We start from the raw sequence: 15,119 nt of genomic DNA, 5'->3' as shown, positions 1-15,119 counted from the left end.
GTCCACACAATGAATACAATCATGTAAATAGAACCATCACACACAAAATAATCAAAAGTAAATGGTGAAAATTAGAAACAAGTAAATGGGAGGTCACAAGTATTACACATTGCACATATTTTCAGAATTGTTCAGTGTACTGTTCTTTTTGTCTTTAAAAAAGTTGTTTATGATAGGACTCTCTGGATAAGAGAAGAGGGATATTGGGTAAAAACTAATGTTTGTAGGTAAAAAATATATATCAATAAAAACTTATTTTAAAGTATTATAAAGCATAGAAATAAAAAGATTTTTCATAATCCACAAACTTATCTGATGCCAAAAGTAGGCATTATACATAATGAAGATAAACTAGAGATATTTCTAAAAAGGATATGATCAGGTTATTCTCATAGAATAAATGTCAAGCTATGAAAAACTATTTGCAAAAATATTCCAAAACATTAATGATAATGATGTAGATTGAAACAACTGAAGTTCTACCTCATGTCCATCAGTTTAGCAAAACAACTGAAAAGAGAATGACTTATTTTGAGAATTGTTTGGAAGATAGGTACATTAACTCACATTTGTGAATCTCTGGATTTAGATTGCCATAGTACAAAGCAATTTGGCACTATATACAAAGAATCACTAAACTGTTTGCCCTTTGACCACAATGGTATATAACAAAAGTAAAAATGAAAAAAGAAAATCCTATATGTACAAAAATATTTTTGTTGTAACAAAGAACTGGATAACTGAACAAAATATAGCATGTCTAGTGGAATATTATACAATTCTAGTGGAATAATGAAAAGAATTGTTTTAGAGTGAAGTTATCAGGACCAGAAATAATAACCAGTAATTAAAGAAAAACAACATTGAAAACTTTAGCCACACAATCACTAGTCACCATGATGTGGGAAAGATTCCTTTCTAGATTCCCACCCTCTCCTAGTTAATAATGTAAATTGCCCTTTAACTCACAAATCCTGGTCCCTTTGAATTCCAGTAGAAGATCTGACCTGTTCTCAGCCCCACCCGGATCTGAGCCAACTTTGGGGCTACACCCGAAAGCTCCTCGAGCTAAGTCTCCTATTATAAAAAGGCCATGCTGGGAACCCCTCTTTGCAGAGATTCCAAACATGGCTATCATGTGAGGACCCTCTGTCCACTGGACCCTCTGTCCAGTGCCCTCCTTATCTCTACCTTCGCCTATACTTTAACTTTGCTTATTCAATAATAAACCTCTTTTATCAATCTAGCTCTCCGGGCCAATAAATGCTTTTATTGGGAACTCGTGCCGCTACTAGACCCCTTGCGCCGAATTTGTACCCCAAACCTGCCACTAGACCTTAACCTAATTTCATTTAGGTACCCCAAAGCTAGACCTCAACAACCACTCCACAGGTTTTGTGATAAGAAATCTACCACTTTCCTTATAGAGATAAAGGACTGAAAGAGATATTTTCACATAAGGATATATAAGTATGATGAGATCCTGCTGTAACTAGGTGGGTAGGCAGAGAAAGCCTGAAGTACTGATAAAATTACTCCCTGAGGCAAGCAAGGAAGGGCACTGATGGGGATCATTTCAAAGTTTATAGTCTCATCTTCAGTGGAGGTCATAGGTAGCTCCACATTACTGTGTCTATTCAGAAAGTTATATCAAAAACCGGAGGTTAAATTTCCCCTATAAATCTGCCTATGGTCCACCCCATCTTTGCTGAATCCCTTTTGGGTTAGCCCATTGTGGCAATTTGTCCACATTCTCTCCAACCCTCCCCCATGCCTCGGGGTTTTTCTTCTTCCAGTTTACTATTTTAGGGTGCTTAAACTCTTCTTTGGATTTAGCCTGCCAATCAATGAAGTACTCCTACCTCATGGTGCATTCCCTTTCTCCTGATTAACTGTGAGTTGTCTTTTCATTCACAGGGAACTTGTCTTTTCATTGTTATTAAAAAATCACTTTCCTGTCTAGTTATATGCTCTCTCCCAAATCTGTTTCCTTTTTATCACTCCTGATGCTTATTATATCTTTTCATTTTGTCTATATTCTCTTAAATAAACCTATCTTTTGCTAAAGAGCATAGTTATTGTGAATTCTTCACATGACCAAACCTCAACATTTTGTGCCAATTCCCCATACCTGGTGCCAATTACTTCCTCAATCTTTATTATTTGGTACTAAACCTCAAACACATCACTTATGTTATGTTTTTCACCCATTTTTTAATTAGAGGAGAACTAAAATTTAGGAGGGGAGAAGTATTAATCTTAAAATAGAAATTGGTAAACTATGGCCTGAGGGCCAAACCAGGCCTGAAAAAATTAAGATATAATAATATAATAGAATATTACTGTTCCATAAGAAATGATGAAACAAATGGTTTCAGCAAAACTTGGGAAGACTTTTGTGAATTTATTCAAAGTCAGAACAATTTATGTAGAGAACAATTTAAATAATTCAATCATTTATATGTTAAAAGAAACTTAAGATCTTTGATGAATGTTGGCCTTTACCAATAGCATGTAACTGATTAGGAACTGTGCTACCCACTTCCTGATAGAGATGTTCTACTTAAGATAGAGAATCAGACTTTTTTTTTTTTTTTTAACATATCAAATGTGCACATTTATTTTGTTTTATTATGCTTATCTATTACTAAGATTGGGGTTTTTGTTTTTTAATTTTGGGAGGAGAGGAACTTGATATAGTACTGACCAAAAAAAAGGGAAAAAGAAAAAAGAGAAGCACTTATGTCTTGTTTTGTTTGTTTTACAAAACGCATAGAAAAAAACTGAAGGAATTTCCAAAGAAAACAGTCAAGAAATACAACTTTGAAACTTGGTGCTTTGAAAATAAAATATTTCTGCCTAATGGAGAATGATTTTGCTTGACTATAAACATTGTAATGGGTTTTCTATTTCTTGTTTTCTCAATGAATGAGGGAGAAAGCGGGGGGAACACAAAAATTTAGAACTGAAAATAAAATGTAATTTAAAAAAATAACACCAAGTAAAAACACCTTTTGATTAAGAACTGTTACTTATATCTAATTCAAGCATAGGCTAAAGCTTCTTTCAAATGAGCCCCATATAAAGATAAGCACAATAAAGTTCATTGGGCAGAATCTAAAAATAAAATAATCAAAATGAAATATTGAATAGTAGTGGAATAATGAATATAATAACTGGGTCTAGAGTCAGGATTAAGAGTGCAAATGCAGTTTCCAACATTTAGTTGACTCTGGACAAATTACTTAACCTGTCTGCCTCAGTTTCCTCACACTATAAAATAGGGGTCATAATAGTATGTACAATACCAGGGTGCTTGTGAGCATCAAATGAGATACTTATAAAAACATTTAAAACAGTACCTGGTACATAGTTGTTGTTTGTCTTTCAAGTTTTCAGAGAAGACCAATGATAACAGAAAAGTTATGTTTTGACTTGAAAGTGAATTGGATTTAAATGAAGAAGGGCTAGGCAAAGTCTCCAGATTCACTCTTTCCTTCAAAGCCATCTGGGTCCAATGGCAGGATATAGATCAGCACAATTGGAAATGGCATTGGATACAAAGAAAGTCATTGGCCATTGTAAGCTAAGATCTTAACCAGGTTTCCAGTTTGTCTGAGACAATACCTATTAAATGATTAAGGTTACATAAGAAATGAGGCAAAAAGATAGCTTCTTTTACCTACTCGAAAGAAAGATCAATATGAAAGGGGAAGGCCCTCAGGGTTTTAACCAGAACATAAATAGTCTCTTCATACACCCACTCTGAGCCATTAAAACCCAAACAACGACAAACTTAAGACTTGAACTGCGACTTATTGGCCAAAGAGAACATTGAGTTTAAGGCTTACTTAACTAGCTCCGTACCTGATGCTAAGTAGATATATGATATATTCTTATTCTCTTTATCTTTTTATGTATTTAAAAAAAAGTAAGCTGTTTAAAATTATTTTTACATATAATCTTTATGTTCTGCTTTTCATATGGGAATATCTTTTTTAATATTAAATTCAGATTTAAAAACATGATGTTTTAAAAAGAGTGAATAAATTATTTGTTGACTTCCCCAATTGCATAAAAGTTTCTTGAGAATGGGGATTGTTTCTTTCTGTGTATTTTTATCACTAGTGTCTAGCACAATGTTTGACACATAATAAGTACTTAATAAATGATTGATTAAAATGTCATGTTGACATAGTGATTATGTTGCACAAATAACAATATTGTTTTCTTCTGATTTACTGTTGATTTAAACTTTTCTGTACCTAGTTTATTGTCAATTAATATTATCATATTAATGATAAAATTAATTTTATTTTTTGTGATGATTGGGTTTGCTATGTTGAGGGCCTCGGCCCTAATTTCTTTTTCTTTTTTTTTTTTTTTCTTTTTTCTTTTTTTTCCTTTTTTTTTTTTTTTCCTGAGGCAATTGGGGTTAAGTGAGTTGCCCAGGATCACACAGCTACAAAGTATTAAGTTTCTAAAGGTCATATTTGAACTCAGGTCCTCTGACTTCAAGGCTGGTGGTTTATCCACTGCACCAATTGGCTGCCTTTGGCTCTAATTTCTAAGCAAATACAAGTGTGAGGCTTCTAAATAATCAAAATCTTATGCCTCTTATTTCTATCCTGGGGATAATTTCCAAAGTGGTGAGTTTTACTCTGTGTTCTCACTCTCTAAAGGAAAAGCTAGCTACTTCAGAGTTCTAAGATACTACTGATTTTGAGATTTTACTTCTCTAATTCTGTCAGCTCAAACCTTCATTTCAAGAATGATATCCTCACAGTTATCCACTAGTACCCTATATTTTCAATTCCATTTAACCTGTTGGCATCGGTTAGCTTTTATATAGGGCTATAAAGTTATAGCAAAAACAAAAGTCCTAACATTTCCCACATACCTACATCTGGGGCCCACTCTCCCCTTTACCATTTTAGACAGTGGGAGAAAGTGGGCATAAATATATGGCAGTTTCTACACAGCATTGATCCTACCAAGTAGGTAGTGTGTGTGGCAGTAAGTATGTGTGGCATATATGTTGGATAAGCCCTTGTCTCAACTCTCACTGGATTTGGTCCTGAATGTTGGACCTTGCTTCTCAATCATCAGCCAGTTGCCTGCAAAATCCATCATGGACTTGACTTCTGGACTTGGGAAAACTCATAAGTTATTATAGTCATCTCCAGCCCTCTTCACCTAAAATGAAAGAATAGACACTCTAGTCACATCAGTCTTGTTGGGGAGGGCCCAACACCTCTCTCTTTTTATACCTTTTTTTTTTTTTTTATTGCCAGAATTCTGATAGATTAGAAGAAATCAAATGAAGAAAAGAATGAGATGTATTAGCACACCTAGTTCTGACTGTACAATGTGGTTAGCAGACCAGAACTAGTTATAGAATGTCTTAACTATTCATCTTTCAAAGACTATCTGCTATTATTACATGTCATGACTCTCCAGAAGTAGATTCTTCATCTTTTTCCATGTAGAGGATTCCATCAAAGGCAGTCAAGTGCTCATATAGATTTGACTCCTTGTCTACTCTTCCTTTACACTTACTATGCACTCTCAGTTTAATAATGCTGGGTAAGGGCCATCTTACTGTTACCAATATATTTTTTTACTTTCCCATCCTTTGCCCATTTTTGCATTAGTTATCAACTATTTAGGTGATGGTTGATTTGAATCTAGGTGACTGTTGATTTGTAGTTTCTCTATACCTTCAAATAGTGTAATAATGCTGGTATGTAAGATATAATTGTCATGATGATCTTTTTGCTTACTTTATCTCAAACAATACCCAGCAAGGTGAAATGATAATACTTTACTGCATTGAACATGTCACTTAGTTCTTCCATTGGTATCAGTTTATATGCCTTGGACAAAGCTCTCATGTTTGGAGTACTAACAGTTAAATTAATTTTTGTAGTCAGTATAAAATTGTATATTTTTTAATACTCACTCATCCCTTTTATGCAACCTGACACTTTTAATGCTAAAGAAAAAAAATTATGTACATAAAACTGAGGGACATTTCAGGGGGGGTGGGTAGGTTTTGTTTTTGTTTTTCCTATATTATGTATCATCAAGGACAAAGAAATCAGCCCTTAATGGCTATTCTGATAATGAGTGTCTATATATAAGCTGGTTTTTAGAAAATAAACTTAATGTGTCATATGTCATTTGAAACCTTTTCTAATTTGATAGAAACTGCCTTAGTTCTTGTAATATAGCCTCCCAAGTAGCCAGGGTCACCTCTATGCTATTATAGGAGAACTTTTAAAGGAGAGTAGATATGTTTATATTTTTTGGTTTTAATTTGCCAAATTCTGATTTTCTGAAATTTTTTAGATTTAAATTTAAAGTTTTGTTTTTTAAATTTTTTTAACAGGACAAGCTTGAGAAAGTCAAGTATGATGAAGAAACATTTTCTTCCTTGTCACTTGAACTGGCAGATCGTATATTAGTAGCCGTCAAAGAATTTGGTTTCTCTCGATATAAATTCATTATAAAAATAATACTCATTCAAAAAACTGGTCAGTCAATAAATGTAAGTATAGAAAATTTTTTCTACTGACTGTATTTGTTACACATATTGTTCAATCATTTCAGCCATATATGACTCTATGATTTCACCTGATTTTCTTGACAAGAATACTGGAGTAGTTTGCCATTTTCTTCTCCAACCTATTTTACAAATGTGGAAATTGAAGCAAACTGGGCTGAGTGGCTTGCCTAGGATCACAGAGCTAGTAAATGTCTGAGGTCAAATTTGAACTCAGATCTTCCTGACTCCAGGCTTGGCACTCTTGTTGAGAGGTCACATAGCATAACAGATAAGAGACCTGTTCTTTTTTTTTTTTTTTTTTTTTTTTAATTATTATAGCTTTTTATTTACAAGTTATATGCATGGGTAATTTTACAGCATTGACAATTGCCAAACCTTTTGTTCCAATTTTTCCCCTCCTTCCCCCATCCCCTCTCCTCCCGCCCATGGCAGGTTGACCAATACATATTAAGTATGTTAAAGTATAAATTAAATACAATATAAGCATACACGTCCTAACAGTTATTTGGTGTACAAAAAGAATCAGAGTTTGAAATAGTGTACTATTAGTCTGTGAAGGAAATCAAAAATGCAGGCAGACAAAAATATAGGGATTGGGAATTCTATATAATGGCTCATAGTCATCTCTCAGAGTTCTTTCTCTGGGTGTAGCTGGTTCCATTCATTATTGCTCTATTGGGACTGATTTGGTTCATCTCATTGCTGAAGAGGGCCTTGTCCATCAGGATTGATCATCATATAGTATTGTTGTTTAAGTATATAATGATCTCCTGGTCCTGCTCATTTCACTCAACATCAGCTCACGTAAGTCTCTCCAGGCCTTTCTGAAATCATCCTGCTGGTCATTTCTTACCAAACAATAATATTCTGTAATATTCTTATACCACAGTTTATTCAGCCATTCTCCAATTGATGAGCATCCACTCAGTTTCCAGTTTCTGGCTACTACAAATAGACCTGCCACAAACATTTGTGCACATACAGGTCCTTTTCCTTTCTTTAAGATTTCTTTGGGATATGAGCCCAGTAGTAACACTGCTGGATCAAAGGGTATGCACAGTTTGATAACTTTTTGAGCATAGTTCCCAATTGCTCTCCAGAATGGCTGGATGTATTCACAATTCCATTAACAATGTATTAATATCCCTGTTTTCCCACATCTCCTCCAATATTCCGCATTATCTTTTCCTGTCATTCCAGCCAATCTGACAGGTATGTATTGGTATCTCAGAGTTGTCTTAATTTTCATTTCTCTGATTAATAATGACTTGGAGCATCTTTTCATATGGCTAGAAATAGTTTCAATTTCTTCATCTGAGAACTGTCTGTTCATATCCTTTGACCATTTATCAATTGGAGAATGGCTTGATTTCTTATAAATTAGAGTAAATTCTCTAAATATTTTGGAAATGAGGCCTTTATCAGAACCTTTGATTGTAAAAAATGTTTTCCCAGTTTATTGTTTCCCTTCTAATCTTGTCTGCATTAGTTTTGTACAAAAACTTTTCAATTTGATATAATCAGAATTTTCTATTTTGTGATCAATAATGATCTCTAGTTCTTCTTTGGTCATAAATTCCTTCCTCTTCCACAGATCTGAGAGGTAAAACCTATGCTCTTCCAATTTATTTATAATCTCATTCTTTATGCCTAGGTCATGAACCCATTTTGACCTTATCTTGGTGTACAGTGTTAAGTATGGGTAAAATTATCCATGCATATAACTTGTAAATAAAAAGCTATAATAATTTTTAAAAAGTTCTTAAAGTCAGAAAGTCTAAAGTTCAAAGTCCTGCTTTTGAAATATGCAATGTGATTTGAATTAGATGATTTAATTTCTTAGTGTCCCAAGCAATTCTCCGATTCTAAAAGTGACAGATGAGTTACTGATCTGTTTCAGTGAAATGAATTTCCACACAAATTATCCATGCTAATTAAATCATGTTTAGGTTATTTTAATGATACTTCTTAGATATTACATAATTCAGAATCATCAAATGAAGATTAAATTATGTTTAGTATAATTTTATTTAAGGGTAGGCTAGATACAACTTTTACTGGCTTACAAAAGGTGTTAAATTTTCAATGTGTGCATTTATGCCCTGGAAATAAGTACATACTATACATCAGAGCTTAACTCATTGTTTTGTTAAATTTGAGACTTAAGAAAATAATGGGGAAAATGTTAATAATGCAGACTAAACTCAAAAGTGTATTGCACATACAGCCAATTATTAAATTTTTACCTTTATATCAATGGCTTATTAAATGATTTTGAGTGTATTTAATGCATTTCTTGAAAATTAGTAATCCATATGGTTAACTCAGGCATCCCAATCATTCTTAAATAAAGTTCATGATAATGCCAAATGTCATATTTTTATCACTTAATATTTAACATATTTTTATTGAGCACTTATTGTATGCAACTTAGTTGCAAAACACCAAGAGAGAACTAAAGAACCTGTTTTCATGAAATTTACATTTTAAATGGAAAGAGATTATATTTGTATATGTATATGTGTGTATATATGTGTGTGTGTGTGTGTGTGGGATAAGACCACTGGCACAAATAAATTAAGGCAAAAGCAGAAAAGAATTTTATTACAATCTCTGGAGAAAGGGCATCTTCCTCTCCACAAGCAGCAAGGAGAGGCAAGGCCCAGTTAACAGACAAGAATTATATAGGGGTCTGAGCTAACACTCCCTATAGGCTGGATCTTTAACCTGATTAGCCAGGACAAATGACCTCACATTCTAAGTCATAAATGAGGAAAAACTTCTAACCCAACCTCATCTTTAGGATTACTAAATTACCTTATATGGGAGTTTCAGTGCCAAGGTGGCCCCAACTTAGTCTTACAAAGAAAAGGTCCCACTCCTTGTAAACACATGATTTCTGGAGAAAGAAATATGGCCCTGGGGCACAGCCTGCCTTCACTCAGGCTTTAGAACACTTTCTCCATCTTGTGAAACAGCTTTCACAGTTCACTTCATTCAAAGTACATAATAAATACATTTGTGTATATACACATACATAAATATGTATGTATCTATATTGACACAGATAATGTAACATTATATAGTAATAATAATAAATTACTTATAAGGATAAATAATATGTTTTAGGAATTGAATAGAAAGAGTTCACTTGCACTTGGGATAGTCTGTAAGCTTTTTATATCAGAGCACCCTCTGGCAATCTATGAAGACTATGGAGCCCTTCTCAGAATAGTATTCTTAAGAAACTATTAAATTTCAGCTACAAATTAGGGAAAATAAAGCAGTGGTTTTATTCCCATTCAAGTTTACAAATTCCCTGAGATCTCTCCATGGATCCCAGGTAAATCACCTGGGATTTTTTGTGTTTTTTTAAAAAAATAAATGAAAATATAAAATGCACCTTAAGGGAAGATGAATTGGATTTGATTGGGTGAAGATTCAAAATACCAGTAGAGGAAATAATATGAATAAGTATGTAGGAACAGGAAAGCATGACCATGTTTGAGTTAGTGAATCAACTAATTTGGTGGGAACAGAGACTTCTATGATATTTAGTAGGAAATACGAGTTGTATTAATAGAAGCCAGTTTGTATAGATCCTTAAATCATTTAAATGTTTTAAGCAATATGAGTTTTTAGGAAAACCAACTTGGTATACAGAATGGATTGAAGGTAGTGAGACTATTTAAAAGACTCGTACCAAAGGCAATATGGTGTAATGGATAGAAATTTGGATTCAGGAACCAGTTATTTATTTATTAAGTACCATATGCTGGGTACTAGGAGTCCAAGAACAAGGTAAAACTCCTGTCCTCCATAAGCTTATATTCTATTAGGAGAGATAAACATAATTTTATATGCATACAAACATATACAGATGTGATATAACTAAATGAGAAGAGGCTCTAGCAACAACTGGTAAGATCTGGAAAGATGGGGATAATTCAGTGAAAACTAGAGATTCAAAGAGACAGCAGAAGTGAGAAGGGAGTTCATTCTAGGTAGAGGAGATCTCTATTAGAAAGGTTTGGAATTAGGAGATCAATTGACATGTATGAGAAATTAAGAATGCAATGTTACCTGGACTATTAAGTGTACAGTAGATGGGATAAATATGTAAAAGATTAAAAAATAAGTTGGGGACAGGCAATGATATACTCCCTTCTCTCCTCTGACACTGCCACCATTTGAATACAGGCCCATATCAACTCATGCCTAGACTATTGCAAGAGCCTGCTGGTATCCACTCTATCCTCCATTCAGCCATCGAAGTGATTTTCTTAAGAGCATATGGCCCTTAATGTCACTGCCCTATCAGTGCCATCCAATGGCTATCTTGTCATCTCCAGAATCAGCTACAAAATGCTCTGTTTGGCATTTAAAGTCTTTCATAACCTACCTCCCCCCTATCTTTCTTATCTTTTTACATCTAACTCCTAGGTTCAATCTAGTGAAACCTGTCTCCTGGTTATTCCACAAACAAGACACTCTATTTCTTGTCTCCAAGTATTTTCTCTGGCTGTCCTCCATGCCCTGGGATGCTCTTCTTCTTTAACTTTACCTAGTGACCTCCCTGGCATCCTTTAATTTCCAACTAAAATCCCATCTTTTATAGGAAGCCTTATCCAATCTTTATTAATTCTTGTGCTTTCCCTGTTAATTATGTTCTATTTATCCTTGATATAGCTTGTTGGCATATATTTGATTTGATTGTTAGTTCTTTGAGAGCAAGGAATGTCTTTTGTTTCCCTTTGTCCAGTGCTTAGCATAATGCCCAGCAACTAGTAAGCATTTAATAAATGTTGATTGATGATTAAACTCAACTATTGCAAGTGGAGCTACCTGGCTTAATGGATAGAGCGCTAGGCCTGGAGTCAGGAAGATCTGAATTAAAATATAGCCTCACACACTTACTAATTGTGTGACCCTGGGTAATTCATTTAATCTCTCTCTTAATCCACTGGAGAAGGAAATGGCAAACCACTCTGTATCTTGGACCTTAATATCCGTGGGGTCTTGAAGAGTCGGACTCAACAAAAATGACTAAACAACGACAAATTGTTACAGTCTGTTGATTGATCTCCCAGTCTCAGTATCCCCATTTTGATTTATTCTCCACTCAGCTGTCAAACTGGCCACCTTCAAGTACAGGTCTGACCTTATCAGACCACCACTTCCACATACCAATCCCCCATTCACTAAATGCAAATGACTCCCTATCACTTCAGTCTTCTTCCTTTGTTCTTAATCCTAGAAAAGCACCAAAATAAAGTGTCCAGGCTTAGAAACAATCTTGTGAGTTTGAAAGGTGCAGTCTTGGCCTCCAGCAGATCAGAACCAGCTAGGAGCAGGAACAGTTGATTGCAAAAGTGTCTGAGGCTAAAATTCAAAGAAGGGTTGGATCTGGAGTGGAATAAGTCAGAAAGCATTTGCTCAGTACTTTGTGTCAGACTTGGCAGGAAGTGATGGGAATATAAATTCATGTAGAGAATAAAATAATTCCTGACCTCACTGAGCTCCCATTCTAACAAAAACTGAAAAGTGTGTGGGGGGAGCCAAAGTAGAAAACACAGAACATTTGCATTAATGCAAAAAAATTGTTTCATTATCCAAGCAGATTGAACCAAAAAGATATTGAATCCTATTTTGTCAGTGTATTCTACAGAATTGTTGGATTTTTGTTTGTTTAGCCATTCTTGTGTCTGTAAAAATGAATTACTTGTCCCAAATCTGATTCATATTTATTACACATTGAATGTATTTTTTATACAATTCCCCATCCTATTCCATTCTTTTTCAGGGAAGGCCCTAACTATGAGCCATAAACAAATTCTTTCTCTGATTCCTGAAGGAAAAAATTTAACAAGCCAATAAGTATGAAAACAGAGAACCCCTTCTCATTAAAGGCCAGGTTTTTCTGCATGTCTAGATTTAACAATATGTTAAAAAACAAAGGAGAAACAAATATGAACTTCTATAAATCACAGTAAATAGTACTGAAATGGTATTCCAAATTTCATAAAATAAAAGAATTGCATCCATTGATTATATTGGGGATTATATGTACATGGTATATAAAGAGTATAACACCAATAAAATTAAGACTATACTTCAACATTTTATAAGATCTGTGATTTAATCTGTGTGTATTTTCCATCTCACCTCAATATTTATTAAATTGAAAATGTAAAATCTAAAATTGGTATTTGGTCTTTTCATTTCACAGGTTTCTAGCAGATGGATCTGGGATGTTGCTTGGGACACCTGGCTAGAGGCTAAACATGAAACCGAAACTTATATTGCATTGGCCTTAGTATATGCACTTTATTGTGAATAGCTTATCATACCTACTATGTTTATGACATTTATTGATTAAATAAATGAATTGTATATGTATTGCTAATGTTTATTTAGCAATCCTTTTAATTGCTATGCAAATATTTTGAAAAATCTGTCACAGAAGACCACTTTATATGTTCTTACTTTTAGGAGAAATCATCCAGTTTGAAATATGATCACTATGAATATAAATGGTAATATTACATTATTTTCCTAAGCAAAGTATTTACAAATATACTTTCTTAATCATCAGTTAACTTTCACTTAGCCTATATGCTAGAGACTTTCATTTATTCATAACTAAATATACTGAAATAAAAAGTAAATCGATAGGGATTTTTTTTTCAAACATCAACTTGCAGGTTATATTATAAGATCAGTACAGATTTGGACCAATTGCCTACCCTTTCTTATTTCAGTAAGACAATCAGCTCCTTCATTCTAGGCCCTATATCTCATATTAAAAGAGAGTCATATCATATTGGCTTTTTTGGATACCATGTCACTGTCAGTTCATATTGCACTTGTAGTCCGTTAAAAGATACAGATCTTTCTCACATGAACTATTATTTGGTCATATCCTCTCCATTTTATACATATATTTTATATAATATCTTTATACAATATACAATATAAAATATCTTTATACAATAAATTTATTTCTTTAATCCAAGTGGAAGACTATCCATTAAATTTCATTTTATTTGTTCCAGTCCACTGTGATCTTTTTGGATCTTCTTTCATTTAATGTGATAGCTATGCACTCCAAATATGTGTCCTCAATTTATGATATTCAGAATGCATTGTAATAAAAACTCTTCTCTCCTGCTATCTCTCCCTGTACATTGATTGCCATCCACCTTAGCCTTACTTTCCTTCATATCTACCCTGTCCTGCCTCCTTTAATTCCACCATAGAATTTCCACTCTATTATTGTTTGTAAGGATGCATGATCTGTTCTGCACTGATAATGACAATTGTAGAATGGCAGACCCTCCAAGAAATTACTAAGGTACTTAAAAAAAAAAAAGGTCACATGCTAGCTTGGTAGTATAAATAACTTATTAAAGTTAATTGGGGGAATTTATTCATTAGACCCAATTGTTGGCATCAGGAACACAGAGTGATAGCTCCCACCCATCTGTCCTATGGCAGGCCAGGTGTTACATAGAAACAAAGCATCATGCCATGGGTATAGGTTTTCCCACAGGATAGATAGTGCTTCTTTAAAGCAAGCACTCAAGGTAGTTTTTTACATTTACTCAAGGTAGTTTACATTCTCTGTGGAGTCAGAGGTCACATTCCCAGGCTCTGGCTCACATTATTACATTACTATACATTGGCAAAGTCCCCATAATTCTGAACTTTGTGTCATTTTCTATTTTCTGATTCTTATGGAAAGCTGACTTTTTTCACAAGACACTGCATTCTTAACCACTTAATCAGGAAAAGAAGTGCTATGTGCTACTTCCAGATCCAGTCTCTGTTGTCTCTATCACCCATCCCAGAACCTTATGGCTTTCATGTACCATATTCCAGGTGTTCTTTCTTCCTTTCTTCTCAAATAGTTTAATAGCTGGTTGACTCCTCCACCTCTATCTCTAAACATCTACCTTTCAACTTCTACAAAACATCTTCCCTCCATCTTAGATATCCATGCCTATAACTCCCACTTCCACAACCTCAACTCATACATATTTTCTATGAACAAAATTTCCTAACTTAGCTTTTTCTTCATAAATCTGTATCTTTACCATGACCTCCAGTATCTCTATTACTATCATTTCTCCCAACCTATCACTTCTTTTCTGGGCTCAATAGCTTTTACTCAATAACTGACCGATTTAAATGGATACTTTTCTTCACATTTGAATACATTTTACCCTTTGCCCTACTATCATTTATGGTCAGTTTTCAATCTTGGGTCACCTTCACTTCTGCTCTCTTGCAGAGTGCTTGAGTGCTACTAGGGAAAGCCACATAGCCATGTCTTTCACAGCTACTATTTGTTATTTCATATCTGTCCAACTCTTCCTGACCCCATTTGGGGTTTTCTTGACAAATATATTGAACTGGTTTGCTATGTCCTTCTCCAGCTCATTTCACAGAAAAGAAAACAAGTGAAAAGGATAAAGTGACTTTTCCAGGGTCACATAACTAGTAAGTGTCTGAGGTTGGTTTTGAATTTTCAGATCTTCCTGACTTTATA

At 34.2% G+C, this 15,119-nt stretch overlaps 1 protein-coding gene across 1 annotated transcript in view; it reads left to right on the top strand.

Annotated features, from left to right (window-relative positions):
* DYNLT2 (dynein light chain Tctex-type 2) overlaps positions 1-12,967 on the top strand; it is a 30,741-nt gene extending 17,774 nt beyond the window's left edge. Inside the window, exons 3-4 of the mRNA XM_051993708.1 lie at positions 6,392-6,550; positions 12,798-12,967. Of these exons, the coding sequence (XP_051849668.1) occupies positions 6,392-6,550; positions 12,798-12,908 (270 nt within the window). The 3' untranslated portion in view covers positions 12,909-12,967. The remainder of the gene's footprint in view (positions 1-6,391; positions 6,551-12,797) is intronic.
* Positions 12,968-15,119: the final 2,152 nt, after the last annotated feature.

The sequence above is a fragment of the Antechinus flavipes genome, chromosome 4, assembly GCF_016432865.1.
Source record: "Antechinus flavipes isolate AdamAnt ecotype Samford, QLD, Australia chromosome 4, AdamAnt_v2, whole genome shotgun sequence".
Taxonomy (NCBI): Eukaryota; Metazoa; Chordata; class Mammalia; order Dasyuromorphia; family Dasyuridae; genus Antechinus; species Antechinus flavipes.
Note: the sequence above shows the minus strand (reverse complement) of the source record. Positions and strands in the feature narration are given on the sequence as shown.